Source organism: Capsicum annuum, chromosome 8, assembly GCF_002878395.1.
Source record: "Capsicum annuum cultivar UCD-10X-F1 chromosome 8, UCD10Xv1.1, whole genome shotgun sequence".
NCBI lineage: Eukaryota > Viridiplantae > Streptophyta > Magnoliopsida > Solanales > Solanaceae > Capsicum > Capsicum annuum.
In genome coordinates, this window is record NC_061118.1 from 148182674 (window position 1) to 148210009 (window position 27336).

General features: G+C 29.5%; 2 protein-coding genes and 1 long non-coding RNA gene across 5 annotated transcripts; all 3 read right to left on the reverse strand.

The window, feature by feature from the left end:
- Positions 1–4703: 4703 nt before the first annotated feature.
- LOC107856819 (NAD(P)H:quinone oxidoreductase) lies at positions 4704–6604 on the reverse strand. Of its 2 annotated transcripts, XM_016701790.2 has the most exons (4): positions 6495–6604; positions 6313–6417; positions 6022–6213; positions 4704–5234 (listed from the first exon to the last, which is right to left on the reverse strand). In XM_016701790.2, exons 2-4 carry the CDS (start codon positions 6410–6412, stop codon positions 4927–4929), a joined length of 600 nt encoding a protein of 199 aa, XP_016557276.1. In that variant the 5' UTR covers positions 6413–6417; positions 6495–6604; the 3' UTR covers positions 4704–4926. The 2 variants fall into 2 exon arrangements, with proteins under 2 accessions (XP_016557276.1, XP_016557275.1); XM_016701789.2 differs by lacking the exon at positions 6495–6604 and having other exon boundaries at positions 6313–6488.
- A 2281-nt stretch (positions 6605–8885) lies between these two features.
- Positions 8886–13425, reverse strand: LOC107856827 (pentatricopeptide repeat-containing protein At2g21090). Of its 2 annotated transcripts, XM_047394534.1 has the most exons (4): positions 11097–13425; positions 9923–10076; positions 9398–9496; positions 8886–9200 (listed from the first exon to the last, which is right to left on the reverse strand). In XM_047394534.1, exon 1 carries the CDS (start codon positions 13102–13104, stop codon positions 11362–11364), a length of 1743 nt encoding a protein of 580 aa, XP_047250490.1. In that variant the 5' UTR covers positions 13105–13425; the 3' UTR covers positions 8886–9200; positions 9398–9496; positions 9923–10076; positions 11097–11361. The 2 variants fall into 2 exon arrangements, with proteins under 2 accessions (XP_047250490.1, XP_016557289.2); XM_016701803.2 differs by having other exon boundaries at positions 9075–9496.
- A 6238-nt stretch (positions 13426–19663) lies between these two features.
- On the reverse strand, positions 19664–25727 carry LOC107856809. Its single transcript, XR_007043553.1, has 2 exons — positions 23279–25727; positions 19664–20399 (listed from the first exon to the last, which is right to left on the reverse strand). It is a non-coding gene; the product is annotated as an uncharacterized LOC107856809 (long non-coding RNA).
- Positions 25728–27336: the final 1609 nt, after the last annotated feature.

A 27336-nucleotide genomic window follows, 5' to 3' on the forward strand; every position in this document is an offset into this window, starting at 1 on the left:
TTATTGATACACATATTATACCAAATGGCAACATGCATGTAACTTTCAAATTAACAAGATATGACTCATTTTTTCCACCACTCTTTTCCAAACACAAACCAATTATTTTGAAATAAACCACTAATTTTCTTACAGCAATTTCAACATAAGTGACTATTTCAGTCATTTTATCTTCGGACGAGCACAATTTTAAGCCTTAAGAAGTGGATGATCAGATGCCCAAATATAATTGTCCTTTGATCACTATTTTGTTAGTGTAACATGTCTGATTAAATGACGCAGTGAAAGAGAATATCATGAATAATGATAGTGGTTAAAATTAAAGCTTAATACATAAACAGCCTGATAGTAAATTTACTGGGAGAAGTCAATAGTTTATCGAAATGCATGATAAAATGTTTTTATTAAAACAAATTTGATGCTTTACTATTTATTGAATTCAATGTGTTTACTTAAAAAGGAGATATATTTTAAGTGATTAACTTATCTACATATTAGTATTTGAAACACACACTAAAGTATGTCCAAATTTGAACCGAGAGAGTCTAATATGAACACACTATCATATGTTGAGGTACTTAATCAAAACAAGTCATAATTTTAGTGTCTAAATGAAATTTACTAGCCTAAAATTAAATTCAATCAGCGAGGCTATTCATATTTCACAGTACTCACGTAAATTAATACAAACGGTATACTCCTTTCATTTCATTTTAATTGTCGCTTTAACTCTTAAAATTTTTCCTGAAATAATTCTCACTTTAGGAATTCAAGACTAAAAGTTGACAATGATTTTTAACTATATATTATTAACATTAAAAAGGTGTACAATATTTAAAAGGAAAAAACAGTCTACCTCTATTAAATCAGTATATTCTGCATTTATTATTTTCGTAATTAGTATGGAAAAAATCAAAGTAGCAATTAAAAATGGAACAGACGAAGCAAGATTAGAGCTAAGAGATAAAACTAGTCATCGTTTAATACGAAACAAAATTAAACACAAATATTCTTAGTTAAATTCTATATTAAAGAAAAAGTGTGGAGAAACTTATACAAGTGAATGCCAGATGAAGGTCTTTGTTGCTTCTTAAAGTCGGGGGTATTTTTGTTCAATTAAATTTTTGCATGAAAAATGACTAAACTCAATTAGTTTTGAAACTGTGACTTAATTTCCCAAAAAAAAAATAAGTGAATTTTTTCCTTTCGTGAAAATCATGAAAGGGTGAGCGGAACATTGATGTTAATACATTTGGGCCTCTACTCTATTCGAAGTATAAGTGTTCATAATATTTTTCTACGGGGAAAATTTTAGAAATAGCAACTCTATAGCCTTAATTATAACTTTTATAGCAACAGTTTCATAATTACAAAAAATAGTAAATTGTATTTGTATTTAAGTAAAATATTGTTATATAAATACATATACAAATATATATGTATTACTCATAAATACATATGCACAACTGAAAAATGCATATTCTTCTATTACTATGAAGTAGGTAAAATATTGCTACTTTTGTTATAAGTTGTAATTTTGAAAAATTGTTGTTATTTATTGTAATTATAGTCTTAAGGATGCTAATTTTTGTAATTTTTCCTTTTCTATATATAGAAGAGGTGGTTTCGTCCCCTCATGTAATTACCAAAAAATCACTTACACTTAATTACATACCATGCCCCAATATATAATGATTGCATTGTTTCATCATAATAGTTTAAATATTTAATATATTCTATTAATTTATATTAATTAACTATAACTACGTATTGGAAGTAAATTTTATTTATTTATTTAATTGGCTATCATGTTTAAAACTAATTTGTTACCACAAATCACAATAATTAATAATTTAAAATATTTAAAAGATATATAGAAATTTTATTGACTCTCATTATTTTAGCAATGCCACATAAATTGAGACAAAAGAAAAAGTACTGCAAATCATAATAATTAACAACTTAAAATATTTAAAAAATATATAAAAATTTAAGTTGACTCTCAAAATTGTATCGAAGCAACATAAATTGGGACACAAGGAGTAAATATATTATTCGATAATTACGTAAAAATTATTACAAATCACAATAATTAACAAGTTAAAATACTTTTTTAAAAATAGATAAAAGTTTTATTCAACTCTCAAAATTTTATCGGTGCAGCATAAATCATGAAAAAATAAAAAATTATGTTAATTAATTGCAACTAAATATTTAAAGTAAATCAATTTTATTATTTTAATTGACTTTTATATAGAAAATTAAACTTTTTATTTATTTATTTATTTTAGTAAATTTAAATTTTAAAATTATTTTTTATTATATATAAATACTAATATTTAAACTTAACTTTAAGTTTTTAAATTACAAAATTAATAAATTTAATTTAATAAAATAAATTTCTAATGAATATTTTCTTAGAATTTGTGTTGGATCAATATGCATCAAGTTAAAAAGAAATAAAGAAAAATATATAGTAAAATTTTATTATTGTGAAAGATAAATATAATGCACTATCCAATAATATTTAGTAATATCATATTTTGCATATGCAAAATATAGCATCCCGTATTTAATTAATATACTTCTCCGGTAAGTTATCGATGATTACTATTGGATATGATAAAATTATATTAATTTTTATAGTAATAACATAATCAATCGCTCTTAATTAATTATTATGAGTCATCTAGGTATTAAGAAAATAAATAATATTTAATAAAAAATAAAATAGACATAAAATGCGAAATTAACTCTTGATATTTTAAATTAAATTGTCGTCTTTCAAACGATGATTTTACTATATCACCCCTTATTATAAGTCATTTATTTATTAGAAAATTAAGAATAATAAAATGATATGTCAACATAAAATATTTGACTGACTATCAAAATTATATTAGTGCTACATAAATTGAGACGGGACAGAAGAAGATATAAAGCAACATATATTATTTGAAAATGAAATAAAAAGTACTGTTAACAAAAAAATTAAAAAGTTGACTGATTTCTGTTTCAGCTGCTTCAATCGTAATTTTAATGTATCACCCGTAATTAATTATTATAAGTCACTTATGTATTGAAAAATTGATAATATTGAATCCATGATTTTGCTATATCACCTATAATTAATTTATTATAAGTTATTTATGCATTAAAAAATAAATAATATTTAATTAAAAAATATAAAACAAATATTTTTGACATGTCTGATTAAGTTGCTTCAATCGTGATTTTATTATATCACTCCTAATTAGTTATTATAAGTTATTTATATCTTAAAAATTAATAATATTTAATAAAAGAATTAAAATAGACGTTTATGATATGTCTGCTTCAGCTGCTTCAACCATAGTTTTACTAAATATCACCCCTAATTAATTATTATAAGTCATTTAAGTATTAAAAAATTAATAATATTTAATAAAAATAAAATAGATATAAAAATGAAAAATTAACTCTTGATGTTTCAAATTAACTTGACGTCATATATGAGGTCTACTTAAATTTTTCACAAGTATTTTTATAGTAAATTCGCTATATCGCTTCTAATTAGTTGTTGTAAGACATTTATGCTTCGCTGCTTCAGTCGTGATTTTACTATATCATCCCTAATTAGTTATTATGGTTATTTAAGCATTGTGCCACATAAGTTGAAATAGAAAAAATATTATAAATCACTATGATCAAAAATTTAAATTGTTTAAAAAATATAATTGGCTATCGTCGACACAAAACTCTGAACAAGGAGAGTGCATATATTATTCAAAAATTACATAAAAGGTATTATAAATTACGATCGTAGAAGAAGAGTATTATAAATCACAATAATTAAAAAGTTAAATTATTTTTAAAATATAATTGACTATCAATGCCACAAAAATTTAGACAAGAAAAGTAACGTATCTTAATTTGAAAATTACATAAAAATATTATAAATTACAATAGTTAACAACTTAAATTATCTAATTACATATTAAAATAACATATGTTGAATCCATTCTAGATTCCGGATGAATCCTAGAAAACATATGCAATCCTTTTATTAAATTTTTTTTTTATAAATATACCAAGATTGAAAAATAAATAAATATCTTAATGTTACACCATGCTGATACGGATCATGCACCTCTAGTTTGTAAAATAAAAGGCAAAGTTAACACTAAGCTCAATAAAATGTTCCTTAAATAATACGTAACGCATAATTAGGTGAAATAAAGGACTACAAAATTAGAATGCTCATAGTGGGTCTGGTTGCTGTCGAAGCTAAACCTTAATTATCGAAAGACATCTAGTAAGTATAGGGACCTCTCTAGATTGGGAAAATGATACTCCTATTTGACAGAGAAAATATCTACTACAGGCCACTGATATTTGTCACCTCTATGGAATACGATTCGACTAATACCTAATATCTTCGGATAATGAAAGCCAAGTCACTTGTGCTCAACATGTTGCCACACCTCTGTCGTATTCTTCAAAAAAGCATTATTTTTGAATGATCTGATACGTATTCTATGTCATTTTTGAAGAGTCTGAGCAACGTGAAAGAGCGTGGCATTGAAGCCCTCCTGATTTTGTGATGCCAACTGCACTCACTGATGTTAAAATAAGAGCAGATCAATTTTACCAGCAAAATAAAATTGAACTACGGAGATAAATGGAAACTCAAGGATAATTAAATTTGAGAGGGAACTTGAGTCTGATAATAACTTGAAAAATCTTATACTCAAGACAGATTTTACTTATCCGGACATTACATCAATCGCCAATCGCAATGAAACTTGCTAAGACAACCAATCAATTGACCAAATGTTTCGAAAGTCTTATAAGAAGATAATTTTTTCCTATGAAAAGGAAATGTCGAATGAGAACAATTCACCATCCACAATGCATGAAGAAATGGACCACATTCACTGGTGGAAGTTAATCACACTTGCCGTTGAGTCTCAAGGCAAATGCCTGTAAAGCCAAAAGAAGTGCTCTGAGTCTCTGCTTGGTTTCTTCATCTGTCAGCACACCGTTGCTGTCAAACTTCGGTGGTGACTCAAATGCATACACGAAAAGCTCAGGCTTGTTAATGAAATGAAGATCAAGGTAGACTCCTATCTGTCGGAGGTGATATTGTGATCGTCCTCCACCAAAGCCACCTCCAGCACTCACAATTGCAGCTGCTTTATTAGCCCAAACATTTGGAGGTCGAGATGCCCAATCAATTGCATTTTTCAAGGGACCTGCCCAAGGAGAAGGAAATCATAGTCATCAGTATCAAGAATATAATCACAAGAAATAAAAATCCATCAACACTAATCCACCAACCTATGGCTACTCGCATATCCAAGGCCTAATCAACAAATGGGGTTTGGATCCAAACTAGGTGATCAAATACTCCGATTGCATTAAGATGCACAGGCTATGATCACCTCAAGTCTTGCAGTCACATCCATTAAAGTAACAGATAATAAGAGTCACAATGGTACAGCGCAAACTTGTCAAATCAAATGAGCCAAGTTAATCCACAAAAGCACATAAGAGAAGATATACCATCAATTCTCCAGAGTTAGAGCTAATTTTGATTCGAGGAACCTAGCAACCTATTCTAATTTTTGCCTAAATTTTGACTAACAGTAAGATTTTTAGAAAGAATAATCATTTTAAGGACTACTTTTAGTACTCACCATCTATAGTGAACTTTTTTACTGTTAATAGCTGTTGAGTCCTCTAAGGACTACTTCAATGAAGACAGTCTAGGCTGAGCAGTAATGTTTCGGTTTTCAATTTAAGCCAGATGTAACTTATAGCTTGGTGTTGATTTAACCAATAAACCGATTGATAAGTTGATAACCACCAAATCAACAGATATCTAAGCGGTTGGGCTAGCGGATTAATACATTTGAAAACTAATAAATCAAACCTTTAAACACAAATATCAAACCGATCCGCCCGATAAGCAGCCCTAGATTTTAGTGGAGCATCAATTAGATAACAAATGAAAAAGAGCCAGGAGGGGAAAATGGATACCAGTGACAGAGTAATTGTACTCTGGAGAAGCAAAAAGGTAACAATCAGCTTGTTCAATTTTCTTACGAAAAGCCTCGACTTCAGGTGGATAAGTTCCGTCCACCTCAAGATCAGTATTCAGAAACGGCAACGGCGAAATGTCCACGTACTCAATTTCCATTCCCTTAATAGAATCCTTGCATATCTCCATCGCTACGATCAACAATCACACAAACATCATTAGCAACTAACAAGCCAAAAAAAAAAAATAAAAAAAAAAAAAGAAATCAGAAAAAAGGAAAATAAGTATACCGGCATTGAGAAGACCACGATTGTAGGAACCTTTACGGAGGGAACCGCAGATCCCGGCGATTTTGATAACTGGTTGAGCTGCCATTGCCGCTGCTTGCATTTTCCCTGTGTTTTTTCTTTTTTCAAGTTAGTTGTTTATTTTCAGCACAAATTTACACACTAAAATTGGGATAGCACTTGACCTGATGAATGAGCTGACGAATCAGTTCCCGTCGTTTGAATATGTTTTCCCTTTTTTTTGGTAAAAATAAAATATCAGCTACCCTTCCAATTTGTTTGACTGAAATAAAAAAGAAAATTATTTAAAATATTACTTTCTCTGTTTCATTTTATATGTCATAATTTAATTGAATAAAAATTTTAAAAAATAATAAAAAATTTAATAATTTTTATCAAACTATTTTTTATTAAAAAATATACTATAATTATTTTTAATTAAGTAAAATCTTACAAATGGATAAATAAAAGTAAAAATAAAATTATCATTAAATAAATACAAGAAAATGTAATTTTTTTTTTTTAAACGAAAAAAAAAAATATGACCACACAAAAATGAAACGAAAGGAGAGTCTATCGGGGTGTTAGATTGCTCATGTTCCTATCAAATATTCCTCCACGTTAGATCCTAGAGCAGCTAGCCTATTTATAAACATGATGTTTAAAAAAAAGTTTATCCATTAAGTTAAATTCTCCGTCAAAAAAGATGGATTGGACGCCTCTTCATTACCACTTTCTTCATTTTCCTCAAGCTCCTATCTTGATTGATGACATATGGCATAATTCAAATTAAATAGCTAAGATTTAATTATTCTAAAATATAACTCTAATTATAGTTTAGATAATAATTACACTATATATTTAATTTAAAAAATTATTGTAATTCGACAATCATAGCAACATGTCCATAAATAAGGCAACAATTTTTTTTTTCTTCCTACCTTTTTTTCCTACGCAAGAATTTCATCTTTTAATTTCTTTATCAATTGATTTTTTTTATTATCAATTTTTTTTTTAACTTTTTGTTTAACAATTAGCTATTTTATTTTCTTTAAAGTAGTGAAATAAAATAGGAGAAATAATCGGCTCTTTAGATTAGTTTTTTATCACCTTTTTTGAAACTTTTTCTTAAAAATTAGATATTTAGTTTCTTTAAAATAGGTGAAACAAAATAGGGAGAGGATGAGAGAAATCTCTAATATTCTAAATTAATTTTTTTTTGAAACTTTTTCTTTAATAATTATCTATTTTATTTTCTTTAAAATAGGTGAAATAAAATAGGAGAATTTGTAGACTCTCCTATTTTTAAATAAAATAGTTAGTAATTATTAAAGAGAGAGTTTCCAAAATGCAATAAAAAAATTAATTTAAATAGAAATTAAAAGATGGACCATGCATATGAAAAATAATTTAGGAAGAAAAGATTTTTTGTTGCTAAATTTATGGACAATATAATATGTTGCTAAAATTTTGAAATCACAATAATTTTTTAAACTAAATGTATAATGTATTTATTATCTAAATCATGGTTAGCGATTTACTTCAGAGAAATTAAACTTTACCCATTCAATTTGAACTATATCATATGTCACAAATAAGGATAGGAACTTGGGGGAAATGAAGAGAGTGAAAATGGAAAAGAGTCGAGTACAAAAAGGATATTGTGGTGGCTATAAATTCGCTTTCGCAAGTCTCTTAAACTAATATTTCCAGATTCAAATGTTATATTTTTTAAATCTTATAATCTTATATTAAAATTATGTAAAATATATCAAAATACCTTTTTAATCTTGAAATTTTAAATACATATTTCAAACTAAAATAATATCAAGAAAAAGTCATTTTCTAAAAAAAAAAAAAAAATTGAAGCAGAGGACGCAATTTTTCTTTTTTCTCATCAATCATTGTTTCTTTTTGGGTAGCTGTCAATTTGCCAAAAAGTTTAAGTTGAAAAAGAGATTCCCAAACATTTTTAATATTTTAAACAAACTATGATAGTGTTTTAACAAAATAGTATTGTAGTGGAGCATTTGATATAGAATAATTAAAATAGTACAAAATAATGATTAGTTTAAATTTTTAAAAAGTGATAATCAAATTTCGGATTTAACCAATGTAAAGGTTATCTGTCATCCGCCACTTTGTTTGTCCAAAGTCCACCAAAAAAGTCAAGGCTATAGGCTGCTGCGTTCATTATTCTATTATAGTTGTAGTTTTCAATTTTTCATATATTGTTCGAGATCTTTTCAAAAGGCACAAATAATCCCATCGATTGAGCTGTTAATGGAATAAGCGCTGCTTTCAAACCACTACGCCGAGCTTGGTGGGTGTTGACCATTTTTTAACTGTTCATACAGTAGCTTAGGGCTACTGTCCATTTTTCTGAAGCATGAACGACTTTTTTATGTTTAGTGGTATGTATAAACGATCAAAATACATACATATTTGTACATAAGGGATTATTTTAGTTAGTTTCTCTTCAGTCAAGTTATCGAGAAACTTTAAACCTTGAGAGAAGTCAATGTTGTTCAAAGTAAAACGTTTGATCAAATGGCATGCCATTAAAGAATATGTCATGACAGATGTTAAAAATAAAGTCCAATCAGTTGACGAATATTGGCTTTCAACAAGTTTGTAATCTGCTGTTTTTGGAACTAGAACTTAATTTGTAATAAAGACGAGAAAATTAAGAAAATAAAAAACAACATGATACTGAATTAAAGAAATAGTAAGAATAAAGTCTATGATTAGAGGGCAGTCTCCTAGACAGTTGATTAAATGGTCGGTATCAATGGCCAAAAGGCTCACTTTCAGATCATAACAAAATGATGAGATGAATAACCATTAGAAGGGAACCAACATGTCATGAACCACTGCAAGTTCTCCAAGATCTGCATTATAGATTTTGTAGGAGGTAAAGAGAAATGGAGTAGGGGAGCAACATTTAAGTATTGCCTACAAATAGCTTTTCTTTTCCCCCTTTAAATTGATGCTTTACTGGGAACAAACAGTTAGCAGGGACAGCTTATGGAAACATAACATAACCATTTGGTGCCTCAATTCCTCCAACTATATTTAAATTACTTACCTCAGCAAATGTTCCCTCATGCCTTAAAAGATCCTCATCTTAATTCTCAAGAACCTGTTTTTTTCCCCAGTTTAAAGAGAACCTATCGGGCGATATTTGCTGCAGTCAAAGAACGATAATTAAAAGGTGATGGAACAACTGCAATTGCATGTCTCAAAGCGAATTTTACTAGAAGTAAACTACTAGTATTAAATTGCTTAAGCTTCAGCATATTGTCCCTTATTTGTTACAGAATCCTCACATAAAGTCTCTAAGAACCAAATTTGTCTCGCTTAAAGAGATTTACATTTGAAAAGTGAATATTAAAGAGTGAAACTTTGTAATTGCATGTCTCAAAGGTAAGTTACTACAAGTAGCAAGTGAACCACACAATAGATATTCCATCTCAAATTTAAATGCAACGGCTAGAGGCAAGATGGTTCGGCATCAGGATCAGCAAAGCTGGTTTAACAAGGTACAAGTGGTACATCAACCAGACTTTCAGAAATTATCATAGTAAAAATTCAAATAGAGATAGCAGTATACCTCAGAGCTGTCTTGTGCCACACCGTATCTTCTGAATATTTTTGTCCTTGATTTTTTATTTGGCCTTTAGCTTATCCCAGCTTCTTAATACTGCTGTAGTAAACTTTGACCAGACTGGGTTTGCGTTTCACTGAAAGAATGCAGATATAGTAACCTGCGAGCAACAGCCACAGCAGAGACAAAATCAGTATATACTGAATAATAGGAATTGGCATATTTAGTGATACGATTCAAATGGCCGCCTTAGCTTTCAATGACATCATTCGAAGTCAGGGGGCATCAAGCTTTGGCCGCATTAAGGAAACGGGATCCTATATGGAGGGGCCGATTTGAGTACACCAAAGAGCAATCCCACGTGTGAAAGATTGCTTGGAGCATTGAAGATTGAGGACTCACGGTTTTGGGCCTTCATTAAGGACATTTTGGTTACTTAACCTTGTCCAAGTAACACTCCATGACCACCCCTTTTCATTAAGGGTATTATGGTTATTTTGTTATGTAATAAGTTAGACTATAAATAGGTTCTATTAGTTCATTTGCTAGTTAGTTTATGAAAGATTGAAACACTTGAAATCCTCTCTCTTGAGAGTAGACCACCTTAGTATAGTCTTAGTTAGGACTTGGAAAAGTCATTCTTAGTATAGGGCTTGGAAAAGGCAATATTGTTCTTTGCTTGGAAACGGTGGATCTTGAGGCTAGTCGATTACCTTGGCGGTCACCGTAAGAGTGTGGTTTTGATTATTACACTCATTAGGGGTTAATGTTGAAATATACTTGGTTCTTAATCTTGTAATAATCTCGGTCTCACTATCTATCCTTTCATTATTTTGCAAATCCGTGTGTTTTTGTGTTTGTCATCTTGTATCCCTTTGTGTTGCTTGTTCTTCTCACGTTTTGTGGACTGTTTTGGCATCTTGGTGGACTGATTTGTATCATTTAGGCAATAACAACATTAAGAATTTTAACTAGATCATGGTTTAGGAGAAGTAATAGGAATGGCATCAATACCCCTTTGCCCTTGAGAAACATTTGGATGCTGGAAACGGGATCTTTAAATAAACAGAAGCCAGTGGTTGAAAATGAATAGTTGTGATAGCTAACAGGTCCACGTGAAAGAAGAGTCATATTTCCTCACCAAAATGAAAAGCATTAAATCAAGGCACAGAAAGATCACCTGTGCACCGCAGAGGTGGATATGGATCTATCTGCTTCTCGTAACATCAACTTCTCTGAAACTTCAGCCAACAAAGAATGTATAATAGTGCCTAACATCTCATGGTCGTGTTTCTACCTTTAAGATAGTGATATCTGGAAAAGTAAAATTTCTCCCTCGCTTTTCTCTTTTCCAGAAATTTCATCAGAACAGATTTGCACCAGAGATCATATTTAATTGTTAAATTAGATAGGTTTGTACATGGTTACAACCTCTTTCAATGATGTCAAGAAAATGCATCATCTTCGAGAAAGTATGAGCTTTCAATATGAAGTACATATCCAGTATCCTTTATTGGATCTATGAGTTTAAGTAGCAACTCTTTTATTTCTTCTGACTGACTGTGAGACTTATCCTTAGCGACAAACTTATGTTTGATATTTTTTATCTCAATCCAACTATAAGCTGTTTCTTTCATCAATCCTCTGTTATCCATGTACCTTCGCAGTCTGCGAGCATCATCCCACCTTCCTGCTGCTGCATAAACGTTGGATAACATAATATACCTGGCAGCATTATCAGGTTCCAGCTCAAATAGAGTTTCTGCTGCTCTTTTAGCAAGTTCCAAGTTCCCATGTACCCTGCAAGCACCCAAAAGTGCACCCCACATTCCAATATGGTTTGTTCCCCAAGGAGCTCCCTTGATTAATTCTGCAGCTTCTCGAAGCCTATTCTTCCGTCCAAGTAAATCAATCAAAATCCCATAGTGATCTAATTGGGGCACTATATTGTATTCCCTCTCCATTGAATGAAGATAGTGGAATCCTTCAGATAATAAACCACAGTGGCTACAAGCAGATAAAACCCCAAGAAAAGTTACATGATTTGGTTTTGTACCGGCTTCAATCATTCTGTCAAACATGCATACTGTCATCTCTCCGTGCCCATTTTGAGCGAACCCAATTATTATCGAGTTCCAAGTAACTCGATCCTTCCCATCTAATCTCTCAAACAATGTAATAGCGGATATCATGTCTCCACATTTACAATACATGTCAATTAAAGCATTAACTACAAACACATTATGCAAATCAATAAAACATGTATATCTAAAAATGTGTCCATGAACCTGCTTCCCCTTTTCTATAAGTGGTATGTCTGCACAAGCACCTAGAACACTAACGTAAGTGGATGCATTGGGTACAATACCTTCTTCCAGCATTTCCTTAAAGACACACAAAGCCTTATCTCCTTCTCCTTTCTGAGCAAATCCCGTGATCAAAGCAGTCCAAGCCACCACATTTCTGACTGGCATGCTATCAAAAAGTGAGCACGCATCCGCCAATCTAGATGCACGTATATAAGCAACCAACATCGAAGTCCAGGAAACTACATCTGTCTCATGCATTCGGCACAAAATTGAATACGAGTACTCCGGTTTCCCACATTTCCCATAAGCATCAATTAGCGCATTACAAACAACAAGATTAAACCTCACACCAACCACAATCGCTAACCCATGCAATTCACGCAACAACTTTAACACCCCCAAACACGCGCAAGCATTTGCCACACCAACAACCGTAAACTCATCAATCAAGAACTCATCCCCATATCTCTTTCCCATTCTTTTGAAAAAACCCATCGCTTTTCCTGGAAACCCACAACGAGTCAAGCTCGATACAATCGAGTTAAAACTCACAACATTTGGTTCAGGCATTTCATCAAACACCTTGAAGGCTTCTACAAAAAGGCCCCTTTGACAATAACCCGATAATATCGTATTCCAAGATTGACAATTCTTGTTCGACACTTCATTAAATGCCCGCTGCGCATATTCTAGAGAGCTGCATTTAGAATACATGTCAACCAGTCGATTAGCGAGTAATGTGTTAATGTGTAGTGCCGTCTTGATCAATCGCGAGTGTATGAGTTTCCCGAGTTTGAGATCATTAGTTCGAATGCATTTCGAAAGGAGATTCGCGAATTTCTGAATAGGGTCAGAAGATATTGCTTCACTTGGTTGCATTACAGCAAAAAGCAAAACTTTTAGTAGAATAAACTCGAGTTGGTTAACAATTAAGAAAGGGATTGGAGAGATTTTGTTGGAAACTCAAGATTGACTATCAATTAAGCAATATAATGAATGATGTTAACAAAGGTGAAACTCTGCTGTTAATATTTGATCAAGCTTAATTCGCGCGTGAAATGAGTTTTTGAGGTCGTTGATATGATGAACCAATTGAATATGGGCCGTTAGATTGTCCATGTTCCCATATATTGCACTCTTACCGTCCGTTTGAGATTACCCATAGAAAACTGATTATTTGATTATTTGCGAAGTACTTTTTAAAAACATTTTTTTTTAGAAAAGGGCTTTTGAAAAAAAAATAATTTATATTTAATAAATTTATTTAAAAATTATTTTTAATATATATGATTAATCTTTTTTAAGAAGTATTTTTGAAAGACAAACGATAAAAAAAGACATATATTTATGTATTTTGATAACTAAAATCAATTTATAAAGAGAAATGATTTTAAATATTTATTATAATATTTTTAATTAAAAACCTTTTTATTTCATTAAAAGTACCTACTACAAAAATTTCAATCAATATTATGAAATTTTCATCATCATCAATCATATTTTTTATTTTATTTGAAGAAAAGAAGTGAGGAATAAAATAAAAATATATAAATTATAAAATAAAAGAGAAAATGATCAAAAGCCCCCAACCTTTATCCAAATTTCAACTACACACCTATACTTTGCGGGAGTACTATGACACCCCTAAATTATTTTAAAGTGGAATTATTACCCTCAAAAATTAACATGGTGAGAGTGTGTGTTAAAGAGAGTGAAACGTAAATTATTTATTAAAAATTTATTTTTAATATTTCTTTATTTTCTCTATTCACTCTTAATTATTCTTTTTCTTTATTCATTTTCTTTCTTCTTCCTCTTCTTCTTCTTTCTCACAAACAAAAAAACTTCAAGAATTCATCAATGGCATCCAAGATTAAGTTATCATCTTCCTCATCTCCAAGCACAAAATTGATTGGTTCCGACTTCAAATCGTCGAAAAATTCAAAATGGGTATTGTTCCTTATTTTCAACTTCAAGGTCGTCGGAAATTTCAAAATCAATAGTAGCCATTTATTTCCAGCTTCAAGGTCGTTATAATTTTAAAATGAGTATTGCCCATTGTTTCCGACTTCAAGGTCGTCGAAAATTTCAAAACTCTCTATTGCTTTTGACTTTAAGGTCATCGAAAATTTTAAATTTGGTATTGTTCATTGTTTTCAGCTTCAAGGTCGTCAAAAATTTTGAAATTGATATTGTTCGTTGTTTTCGGATTTAAGATCGTCGGAAATTTAATAATTGATATTGTTCATTGTTTCCCACTTCAAGGTTGTCGAAAAATTTAAATTTGATGTCGTTTATTATTTCTGACTTCAAGATCGTCGGAATTTTCAAGATCGATATTGTCTATTATTTTCGACTTCAAGATCGTCGTAAATTTTAAAATGACTACTGCCCATTGTTTTCGAATTTAAGGTCGGGGAAAATTTTAAAATTTCTCTATTGTTTCTGACTTTAAGGTCATCGAAAATTTTAAATTCGATATTGTTGTTTCCGGCTTCAAGGTCGTCGAAAATTTTAAAATTGATATTGTTTGTTGTTTTCGGATTTAAGATCGTCTGAAATTTGATAATGATATTGTTCATTGTTTCCCACTTCAAGGTTGTCGAAAATTTCAAATTCGATATTGTTTATTATTTCCGACTACAAAATCATTGAAAGTTTCGAATTCGGTATTATCCATTATTTTCCACTTCAAGTTCATCGAAAAATTGTTTAAGTTTGAAAAGGAAAAGAGATGAAAAGTAATGGTGAAAAAAATGATGAAAGGTGATAAAAAGTGATAAAAATGGAGAATAAAGTAAATAAAAATTAATTTTAAATTAAAAAACACGTGTAAAAAAGCTGTTGGCGCGTGCATCACACCACATTCCAAATGACTGGTTGACAGTTTTCGGAGGTAATAATTCCACTTTAAAATAATTCAGGGGGTCATAGGACCCCGCAAAGTATAAGTATGTAGTTGGGATTTGGGGTAAAGGTTGAGGGGCTTTTGGCCATTTTCTCTAAAATGAAATAAAAAATTGTGTGTGTATAAGTGATAGGAATATTACTATCATGAAAAAAAATAATTCTATATTTCATGTTTCTGCTTTTATATATATATATATTCTGTTTGTTTCCAACAACAGAAAAACTGTTTTTGCATTTTTTTTAAAAGGAAAATTAACCAAACACCATTTTTTTTTTTCAAAAATATTTTTTTCTGAGAAAAAAATAATCTCAAAAAGGTATTTAGCTTGAGTAGACAAGAAGTATAAAAAAAATTAAAAGACCTTTTAAATTTATAATATTAAACTGAAGATTTATGTAAGTGCTAAAATATTTTAAAATTTTATTGTTTAACTTTTAAATATGTCTAGTAAGATGTTGGGGGTAAAGAGATTTGGTAAGTGACCATTTTCACTAACTTTGATAGAGCCTTTCGTAATTTTGTGGCATGATTTGGATGCCACAAACGTATCTATAGTTAATGATTTGTGGGTACTTGCTCCAACAATTAGATAATACTACAATGGTTTCTCAAATTTATAGAGTACAAATTAAATTAACTAGCTGATAGGCTAGCAATTTTGAAAAATATGACAAGAGGACCACTGTTTTTTAGGATTCTCCAACACATATATCGAATGTTTTGAATGATAATTTTTTTTTTTTGTTTTGGTGACCGCTATAATGCCTGACATAATGTAATCTGGACCATAAGAGCATTTGGGCCAATGTCGTTGGGCCGACACTCACACTGAAGTAAACCCATATTCATTGTGGGATGTGCAAATTCAGGGCCCAATTCCATTTTGCACCAAGATTTGCTCTTTCTTTTTCGGGAAATATAATAGGGAAAATTAACTATATAAACTTATTAGATTAATTATTACAAGTTATAGCAAAACTTTTAAATTTTCAAGTTATAGTAATTTTCATTTAAAAAAAACATAAAAAAAGTTTTTTTGTTTTGTTGAAAATTCAAAAAAGTAATTAATGAAAAACGAAAATTAAGATTTAATACAATTAATATACAATTTACCTTCCTTAAATATAGTTAAAATTAATTACTGATATTTATCCACCTCAAATTGCTCTAACCGTTTTTCTTTTCTCCTATTTTAATGCTTCCATTAAGAGTTTTCACCTTCATACACTACTTCTTTAGACGTATTATTTTACACAAATCAAAACAAAAGAGGCATTGCTATGCTTTGTTGTTTTCCTCTTTCCAACGTCCAAATAATTTCTGTATATTTTCTCTTCCAATTAGGTGTATAGCACACAATATTTGAGATTGTCTATTATAAAATCAGTTAGATCCTATAATCACTATTGAATGCTGACTAAGCTTGTAAAAAACATATATATAACAATATATATACATAAGATACAGATAATATGTACGTGGACGAATGTGATATATGCTTTAACAAATTAAATGGATCTATAAATTAATAATATTAAAAGAAGACGGAAACAACCGATAATATGTAGTATTTAATTTGTAATTTTATTAGCATAATATGTTAGGAAAAAAATAATTAAATTTCAGTTTTGTTCTAGTGTTGTCCATCCTATGCTTATAATATAACATATATTGGAACAAAAACATAAAAAGAAGAATAAAATAGAGATCTGAATAAATGTAGTTGAGTCATCTTGTTCTTCTTTGTCACTTATACTTCTCTTTTTGTTCTTTGAAAAAAAATGCTTTCAGAGGTCATCCTCAAAGTCACTAATTGCCAATTAGTGTAATGATGTTAACTACGTTTTAATGAACACATTTTCCTAGGATAATCCTACTTTTAATATATAAGTTGAAATTAATTTATATACTTATTTCATACTTAAGCAATACTTTTATTTTGAGTTCTCAATGTATTAATTTGATATTAAAATTGATATCAATGAAGTTTCGCATATACAACATTTGTATTGAATGAATTTTATGAATGTGACAATCGATGAGAAAAATTATATTTTATGTTACATAACTTTTTTAGTGTATGTAATGGATATTACATGAAAAAAAATCAACGTAAATGTTGAAAATAAATTAATTGATAGTTGTTTGATGTCAAATAATTTTTCGTTGCAATGAAAAAATAATCAGTATTAATCATGATTGATATTGGCGTTTGTTTTCTGGTAGAAGAAGATGAAGAACATTATATAAATACTATGTTAAATATCAAAACTAAACTTTGTTTATACCAACAAATTTATACAAAGAGTAACGAGCACCAATATAAAATCAAGATATAATACTCATGTCAAATGTTACTAATTGTAGAATCAAAAAATGTATAATTTGATGCAGTTGATATCAAATTTAATACCCATCTAATGCGACTTATTTCATATCAATTTCATTCAACGATATAAAATACAAAATAAACGTTAAAGTAACATAACATTATATAAATACTATATAAATACAAAAAATAAACTTTGTTCATACCAACAATATTAGAAAAATAAACAACAATGATCAAGCACCAAAAAGTTAATTCAAATTATTAACTATATTAGAAAAACAAACAGTAATAAAAAAATGATTCAATATTAATTTTGTACTAATTTAATACAGAAAAAAAAATATTTGCAAGTTTGTATGTACTGTTATAGTTCAAGAATACAACTTTGTTACTACCACACCATGTACATGCTTACTAGAAAAAATAAAAAGAAATAAAGATCGGTGATGACAGACATGATCACTAAGTGAGAAAATAACATATAAATGACCAATCATTCAGTAACAAGTACTAAGAATTCATTGATATGCATGTTGAAATGTGAATTTATCAAAAGAAGGTCACTTTTTCAACAAAGAAGATGAATATTAACTATGAAATCCCCTTTTTTCAACGAAGAAGATGAATATAATACCCATTTTTTTTTAATCTGTATTTTCAAGGGAAGAATATGTATATTATATGGAGACACAAATTTCAATAAAGTTTTGAAATATTGAGTATTATAATGGAGAAAGAGAGAGGTGAGGTTGAATATTAGAGAATTTGAATGGAGAGAGGGAGGTGATTCAGATACTTTTTTGGAACATTAATTTGATTTACACGTAATCTTCTTTCAATAAAGTTAACTGATAAAAATGTGTAAGCTTTTAAATAAAAAAATAACATATATTTACCATGATTATCAATACACAATTTAAGAAAAATATTGATTACAATCCTATAAATATGAAACTGATTTTAAATTATATAATTCAAAACGAATTTTAAAAATATAATTAAAATAATATATCTTTCAATAAGTTGCTATAACTTGTAACTAAATTGCTATTAATGCAATTATCTAAAAGTGTTGCTAAAATTTGTTATTTTAGATCTAATAATACCATAGGGGATAATTTTCTCAGTATAATATAATACTACTCTCTATCTCAAGTTAATTATCGTGATTTTCTAAAAACAAATGTCTCAAATTATGTGCCAATATAGACGTTCATGATAAAATTAATTGAATTTTTCTATTTTATTCTTAGTAATAATTGTTTGTGAAGTCTAATTGTATAATTTCTTTCAAATGTAAGCCCATGTAGTTCAAACACGGAGTAGCCAAGTTTCAAGGGCAAATTAATTAAGGGTGACAAAAAAAGTTTCAAAACTAAGAAAGAGTGACACAAGTTTTAAATATTGAGTAGAGGTGACAATTTTAAGATTAGTATTAATGACATTAATTTTAAAACTCTCAAGTTTTATTATTTTACACAAAGATCCCTAAAGATCCCTACACCATCACCACCACTCCTCCACCACACCCTTTTTGCTGTCGACGCCGCTGCCACCTCCTCTTCCTCCACTATCACTATCACTACCATAGTCACCTTTTCTAGATTCACCATTATTTCCTCCCTCTACATAACTATTGGCTATTTTTCTTCTTTCTTCTACATCACCGTCGCTATCAACACTGAAACAAATATCATCTTCTCATTCGACGTCACTAGTACCACCACCACCTCCCTTTTTACCATAAATATCACTTTTTTGTGGGTTCCTCCTCCAACCACATCTTTTTTCAGAAATTAAGTATCGAAGTTGCTGCAGCAACTTCGACTGTTGCTGCAACAACTTCGATAGTTGCTACAGCAACTATCGTTGCTGTAACACAACAACTAATAGTAGTTGTTGCAGCAATTTCTATAACTATTGTAGCGAATTATGGTAGTTCCTAAAGCAACTCTCGAAGTTGCTGAATTTGTTGAATTATTTCTTCATTTATTTATAAAAGAAATCAAAAAATTTCTTTTTAAATTTCTCAATTTTTTTTAAAAATAGTCCATAAAGATTAAAAAAGAAAAAAGAACGAAATAAAAAGAGAGAATAAAAAGAAGAGAAATGGAAGAAGAGGAAACTCTAGAGAGAGAGAAAAAACTAAGAAGAAGAAGAAGAAGATAGGGAGAAAGAAATTTGGAGAGGAAAAAAAAAGAAAATTGAATGGCAACTTCATTAGACTGTTCTTCATGTTACCAAATTGCATAACAAAACAAACAACAACAACACCTACACATATAATCATACAACAAAGGAATTTTCAGTAAAGTTACATGCTCTTTCCTTCTTCTTTTCCATCTTCTTTCTCTTGTCTTTCAAACCGCACTTGACATTTTCTTTCAAATTACCCATCACATTCTCATCTACTTCATTCTTCATATCTGAACAACTTGTCTTGATGTTGAGACTTTGAAATTTAATCTGCATATTTTCAAAGTCATTTTCTTATTTTGACTCCTAATCGTCTAAATTCATGTTGTTGGGATTATGACGTTGAGTCTTCAAGCTTTCAAGCTTATTCAATTGCATCTTAACACTCTCATAATTCTTTTCTAGCTCATTAATCTTGTTCACCAATCTTGAAAGAACAAATTTTGATCTTTCGTCAACTCGTTCCAAGTCTTTCCATCTAAAATAATTGTAATTTATAGTCCGAAAATTAAGAACATAAATTATAGATCTTTACACCGACATCAACATTATTCAATTAACCAAGAATTAACACAAACCTCATAATGAGGACACACCCAAAATCTTCTACCGGGATTGCGATCTGTCCAAGACGTCTGCATTTGCAATAAAATGTCATGTTTACTTTCAGCATTGATCTTTGGATCAGTCTCATCCATACACAACTTATTCAACTCGTATTTCCTCATTTCTACCCTTAAATTTTTATCAAAAGAAAACAAGAAAACTTCATTAATGGAAATGAAAAACTTCATTAATGGTGCTGAAAAACTTCAAATTTTGGATTAATTATAATGGAGAAATCGAATTTTCATTAACAGATCTAAAATTAGAACTTTAATAACGACATTACATGGATTAAATATAAGAAATTTACACAAAAATTACCTTTGTCTTTCCAAATCAAAGAGAAATTTGAAGAATAAGGAAATTTTGAAGAAGAATTTACAGAGGAAAAGAGAGTCGTAGAGCTTCTAATTTTTCTTCAATGGATGATGAACAAAATAAGGTTTAAATAAAGATTTTATTTTTTTAATTTGTTTTGGACACGTGACGATTTTTTATTGGATAAGGAGACATAAAAAAAGACTTCATGCGCCATCAACATTTTCATACATGTCTTGTGCCATGGAGGCGCAATGTAGGCAGTCAAGGGTGTCAATATTACACTTTTATTTAGTTCAGGGAGGTAATAGGACCCCCTTTAAGTTGAAGTGTGTCACAACCTTTTTGTATATAGTTCAGGAGGTAATAGGGTATTTCTCAAAAATTAATAATATTTAATATAAAATTTACTTGACTTTTTGTATTAGACTCATTTAATTTTTTTCCGCAAGTATTTTGTATAGTAATTTTGTTGTATCACTTTTAATTAGACATGCCTTTTTCATTGTTTCAATCGTGATTTTACTATGTCACTCCTAATTAATTATTATGACCATTTAAGCATTGTATCAATTAATAATATTTGATAAAAAGGTAAAATAAATATAAAATAATAAGTTAATCAAAAAAATTTCACAAGTATTTTTTATATTAATTTTGTTATATCACTTCTAATTAATTGTTGTGAGTCAGTAAGGCATATCTGCTTCACTCGTAACTTTACCATATCACCAATAATTAATTATTATGTTCATCTAAGTATTATGACACTTAAATTGGAATAGAAGAAAAAAGATTATACATCGCAATAATTTAAAACTTAAATTATTTAAAAAATTTAATTGATTATCAATGCCACAAAAATTTGAATAATGAGAGCGATATATATTATTTGAAAAATATATAAAAAATATTATAAATTATAATAATTAACAATTTAAAATATTTATAAAAATTTTATTATATATTTTTTAAAAATATTATAAATTACAATAATTAAAATAATTTTTTTTAAAATATTTATTGGGGCACGGGCTATTAATAACTAGTAGTCTCATGAAAGGGGGCCTTGAACATAAGTAGCCAATTACATCAAGAAGGAGCCCTGAGACAGAGATTGGAAGTACCTTTTTGGCAAATGCATAGACAATTCATACTTGTTGACTTTGGTTTAATTGGGGTCCGTTAATCTAGTGGGTCCATCCTTAGTCATGTTTGAGAATGCACTAAGAGAAGAGGGGTTGTTTGGATGATAAATATTGTCACATTTAATTTTAACATTGTAAGTTTAAGTTATCATTGAATCAAAAGGGTGAAAGCTTTTTAAGGAGGGGTAAAAAGAGTCAGTGTAATAATCCTATAAAGTAAAATTTAGAAAGGGTAAAGACTTTACTTTTATTTTAAAAGTAGAAAGGGTTGTTTTTGATATATCCTATAGAACCTATTTGGCCACAAATATTAGTATTCATTTTTATTCAAAATAATTTTTTACTTTATTTTTAGATCAGTATTGAATATGAAAATATCAAATTTAATTTGAAATTATATTTTAGATTTGGAAAACAGCTTATCTGTTTTTCAACTCACTTTTTCACTTTTAAAGTTGCATTTAAGTATATTCAAGTATGAACATTATTCTAAATACTTTTTGCAAGAATATAACCAAACACGACTTCCTTACGATAAATGAAAAATATTTAGAATCTATGGTCAAATGCCTATAGATTTTTGTAAGGGTAGAGCTAGAAGTCAATGCAGAATTTGTGGTCGGATCTAGTAGCTTTAGTTCAAATTCTTTATTTATCTTTATTTATATTTAAGAATGGAATTTTTGGCCCTTCTGCAATAGTCTATGGGCAATTTTTTTTAGCCTTTTTCCATTAAAGATATATAAAAATGAAATCAGGACCTAATTATTAACACTTGATTTTATTGCTCTAGAATTTAAAACCTACAAAATTTGAATTTTTATTTCGCCTCTAATTATACTGCTCGATTAATGGTGGAGTTAGAAATTTGGCTAAGGATGTGTATAAATTTTCTTTTTCTTAAGAGCGTGCAAAATTAAATATACACTCATAAATATTAACGTTTAGCTTCTATACACCACATAATTTTTCAACAAAAAGTGTGCATCAAACCATCCTTCGGCTAACGTCGCTACGCGGTGTGCTCGATACACTTCAAGTTGAATAGTAACCAATTGTCCAATATGTTGCTTAACCAAGTTGAAAAGTTGCCTAAAATAAACATCCGATGCGACTTTCTCTACTTGTTGACTCATATATATATGTACATACACTTACTGGGTAGGTAATTGTCATAATCCGAAATAGGATCATGACCGGCGCTAAGGAGTTTAGGAGTCCAAAGTAAGGCTCGTCAGATTTCTATAAAAAATCGAACAGAATTTTCCCTGTTTTTGGGCCTAACAAGAAAATTTCTTGTCTCAATTCAACAACAAAACAACCCAATAGCACAAACACCAACACAATTCACCAATACCACCAACTAACAATACGAAATCCATCTCCAAAAATAAGAGGAAGTCAAATACTTCACAAATTCAAAATAATGAAAGAATGCTCAAGCTCTAAAGACATGACTATGGAGCAAACTAAGAGATTTCAAGAAAAAGAAACATAACTAATAAATAAACTATAGCCCACGCGAATAATTGCGGAGCTCACCAGGAATATGCTACTCAGATCCTCTAGTCAACGCGATCCTCACCGTCACCTGTGTTCTCTGAAAAATAATAGTGAGGAGTGAGACGCTAGCTCAGTGAGTAATAACACTTAACCACAACCGTTTAAATTGGGACAAGTCATAAAACATCATGAAATAATGCTCTTTTAGGAAACAGTAACGATAAACAATATCATTGTTTCATGTAAGCCAAGTGAACCAACAGTTCAGTAATAAACTCAAAAAGTATCGTATCGTATCATATCAAATATTACATGTTTGGGAGGTTTCCAGAAATGAATCATGTAATTAGTGTGACATTCTTCTTCATCAAGAATAGCCCATAACAGTGGACCCCTCACAAAGGAGTCAAATATCATATCAGTAACAGTATGCTAGTTCTATCTTTCCACTAGCGAGGACTGTAATAGTCATCAGTAAATACAAGGTGCACCAGGTCTAACGATCCCTCCGTTAGCTACGGGATCCAATCAAGTCTACTCCCATTTATACTTTGTAAACAATAGGATATTCATATGAAAGCATTTGTCAGAATAGTACATATCATTTAAAGTTCATATCAAATCATATTACATATAAATCGTGAATAAAAATAAATGTCAAAATACATGTTTCTCATGTAAGTGAAGAATATTCACAGTAATAATATCATATCTCAAATAACAATTTCAACATCATATCAAGTAAAGGACTTGTCCCACATGCAATTTCAAAACAGTTCATAACTCATTGTTTCATCAAAATCAAGTATAAAATATGCAAGTTAACAAACATAAATTATGGTAAGATTACTACTCATAGTACAATTTTCGAAATACCAAACTTGTCACTTCGAACAATTGATAGGACTCCCTTCGATCGAATCTAAAATCATATCATATCATTCTCGAGTTAATTTTCTTATTTTAGGCTAAATTATAATAAAATTAGACTACCCAACCCTCAAGGTTTCAAGATATTTTCAATTCATTGAACTAGTATCCAAAATAATTCTTATTGTCCATAATTCTTGCCTTTAACAACTAAATAGCAATATCCAAAATAATTTTACCTAGACTAGAAATCATGATAAGGATGTAAAAAAAAAAGATTTACCTTAAACCCGATATAAATCTCCAAACAAACCCACTTTTTCTTCGTCCTTGATTTTATTTTGCTCCAATTAACAAGTTGACCTTTTTTTGGGAGTTACAGATGCAACTGATGTTGCATTCTCGGACCCTAATCCTTAAATAATTTTTTTTCCTTGTTTGTGCTTGCTGAAAGAAGCAGCACACATAATTCCTTTTCCCCATTTTATGTGGTTTAAGCAGTGGCGGATCCAGAATTTAAGGATAGTGGGTGCTTAAAAAATTTTAAAACTGAAAAAAATAAAAATAACTTCAATGAGGTTCAAACCTAGGACCTCTTTCCAATGAAGCGCCTTAAAATCAACTTAAATGCCAATGCACCCAACTAACTTTTGTTCTAGTGGGTGCTTTTATATGTTTTATACCTATTTTCATATATTTTCTATGTAATTATACCTATTCCGCGTCAAGTTTAGTGGATAACGAAGCACCCCAAAATACAAGGTAGGTCCGCTCTTGAGGTTAAACGCATATGGGTAAAAACCCAATCCTTTTCCTTCTTTTTAATTGAAAGATGGGGGTGACCCACTTTTTTTTCTTTTCTTTTAAGGACTAGAACTAAGATGATATGGGATATTACAAGACAGTGGCGGACCCAAATTTTAAAGATAGTGGGTGTTTAAAAAATTTTAAAAATGAAAAAAGTAAACAATCACCTAAATGAGATTTGAACTCGGGGCCTCTTTCCTATGAAAGACCTTAAATCAACCTAAATGTCAATGCACCTAACAAACTTTTTGTTATAGTGGGTGCTTTTATATGTTTTATACCTATTTTCATATATTTTCTATGTAATTATACCTATTCCGCGTTGAGTTGAGCGGGTGTCGGAGCACCTCAAAATCCTACAAAAGTCTGCCCCTGGTACCTTGTAAAAAAATAGGCGGCCGCCTTAGTCCTCCACACACATGGCCCTTCTTGTCCACATACATCATTTCTATATATTAGAAGTGAAGGTTTCAACATGTCACTTTTTTGTCTTTAAATTCAATATTGAGGGTATTAATGTCTTTAAAATAAGTTCTAAGCTTAAATTAATAATTTTTTGTTCTTTGTTTTTTGAACCTCATTAAAAGTTTTAATAAAAGCCCATTTTTTCTCTTTAATTACCAACAATGCTAAGTAAAGAATTTACAATAATGCCATCATATGTGGCCTTGCATATATTTCCACACACGTGGGCCTTCCATCTTCCATTTATTTTTCATTTTTATTTATCTTTTTATTGTATAAAATTATTTCAAATATATTATATTTAAGTAGTAAGATGATAATTTATTGTAAAAATTAATTATTGATATAATTAAATAAATTTTATTTTTTATTTAATTTCATATCAAACATATAATTTACTTTCTTTCTTATTTGTTACTACAATTTCACCTAGTTTAATTTTTTTTCCTGATATATAGAAGAGAAAATTTCGATACGTCTGCTTTGTTGTCTGCTTCAATTTCTTCAATCGTGATTTTATTATTGCCTCTAATTAATTATTATAAGTCATTTATATATTAAAAAATAATAATATTTAATTTTTAAAAATAGACATTTATGACATGTCTATTTCAGTTGCTTCAATCGTAATTTTACTTTCTATTATATCATTTTTAATTAATTATTATAAATTATTTATATATTAAAAATTTAATAATATTTAATAAAAAAAGTAAAATAGACATTTATGACATGTCTGCTTCAGCTGCTTTAATCGCAATTTTACTAAATTTTTTTCCTATTTAGTTATTATAAGTCATCTAAGTATTTAAAGTAGCTCTCCGTCAACCTGTCAGCTTCAGCTGATTCAATATTAAGGGTACTAAGGTCTTTAAAATAAGTTCTAAGTTTTATAAATATACCATATATAGTAAATGTCTACTTTACCATATATAGTGAATATCTACTTTACAATATATTGCGTATGTCTATTTATGGAAAAATTACAAACCCCAAAGTTAGTTTTTCCCTATAAGTAAAGGGGTTTTACTTCATTGTAACCCCTTAAGAGAAATAAGAATTACTCTCTCTATTCTCTCTACTCTTCTTCTTTATTCTTTATTAGTTTATAACACGTTATCAGCATGAGACTCTACCAAACAAGGTGAGATATAAATTTGAAGGATTTCAAGGTTAGTAGTTCTTTATGTTATCTTTCTTTTGCTACTACTAATATAATTATTATTGGATTTGAGGAAAAATAATTGGTTCGGAACCATTTATATTTTAAATTTATTCCTCAAGAACAATATTTTCAAAAAGGATGATAATATGTTGGGTTCAAGTCCCATTGATTCATACCTAAGACGTTTTTATATGGATAGGATATTGAGTTTGAATCTCAATACACCATATTGATGATATTATGATGGCTAAGGCAAAATAATGGGTGTTTAATAAAAGGTCATGAAACATATCCCGTTAATATGCTCTATTCCATGAAGTGAATATGGTAGCATAAATCTGAAAGTTGATAACTTGCTTCATCGTTGAAAGAAGACAAGTGATTGAATGCACGAATATAAGCGTGGAGAGACAATATGATAATAATCATCAAAAGTGGTAATATTTTCACACGCTTATTATGATTATAAGATATGCTAGAGAAAAGTTCTCTACATCATATGTACGCCTCAATTTGCTCCTGAAGTAGCAATGTGATAAAATAGGTTATAAGATATATAAGCTATCATAATTTGATAGGCTTAAGACACGATTATATTCCATTCTTGGGGAATATGAGAATTTTGATTATTATAAACACAGATCCATTCCCTGGGGTGAATGTGATAATATTTAGTGAAGTTATTAATATAAACGTGTACTTAATTATGATGGTATGACAACTCACCTCCGAAAGAGGCAGAATAACTAAGATGAGTTATTTTGAAATCTACTTCTGAAGTAGTAAATCT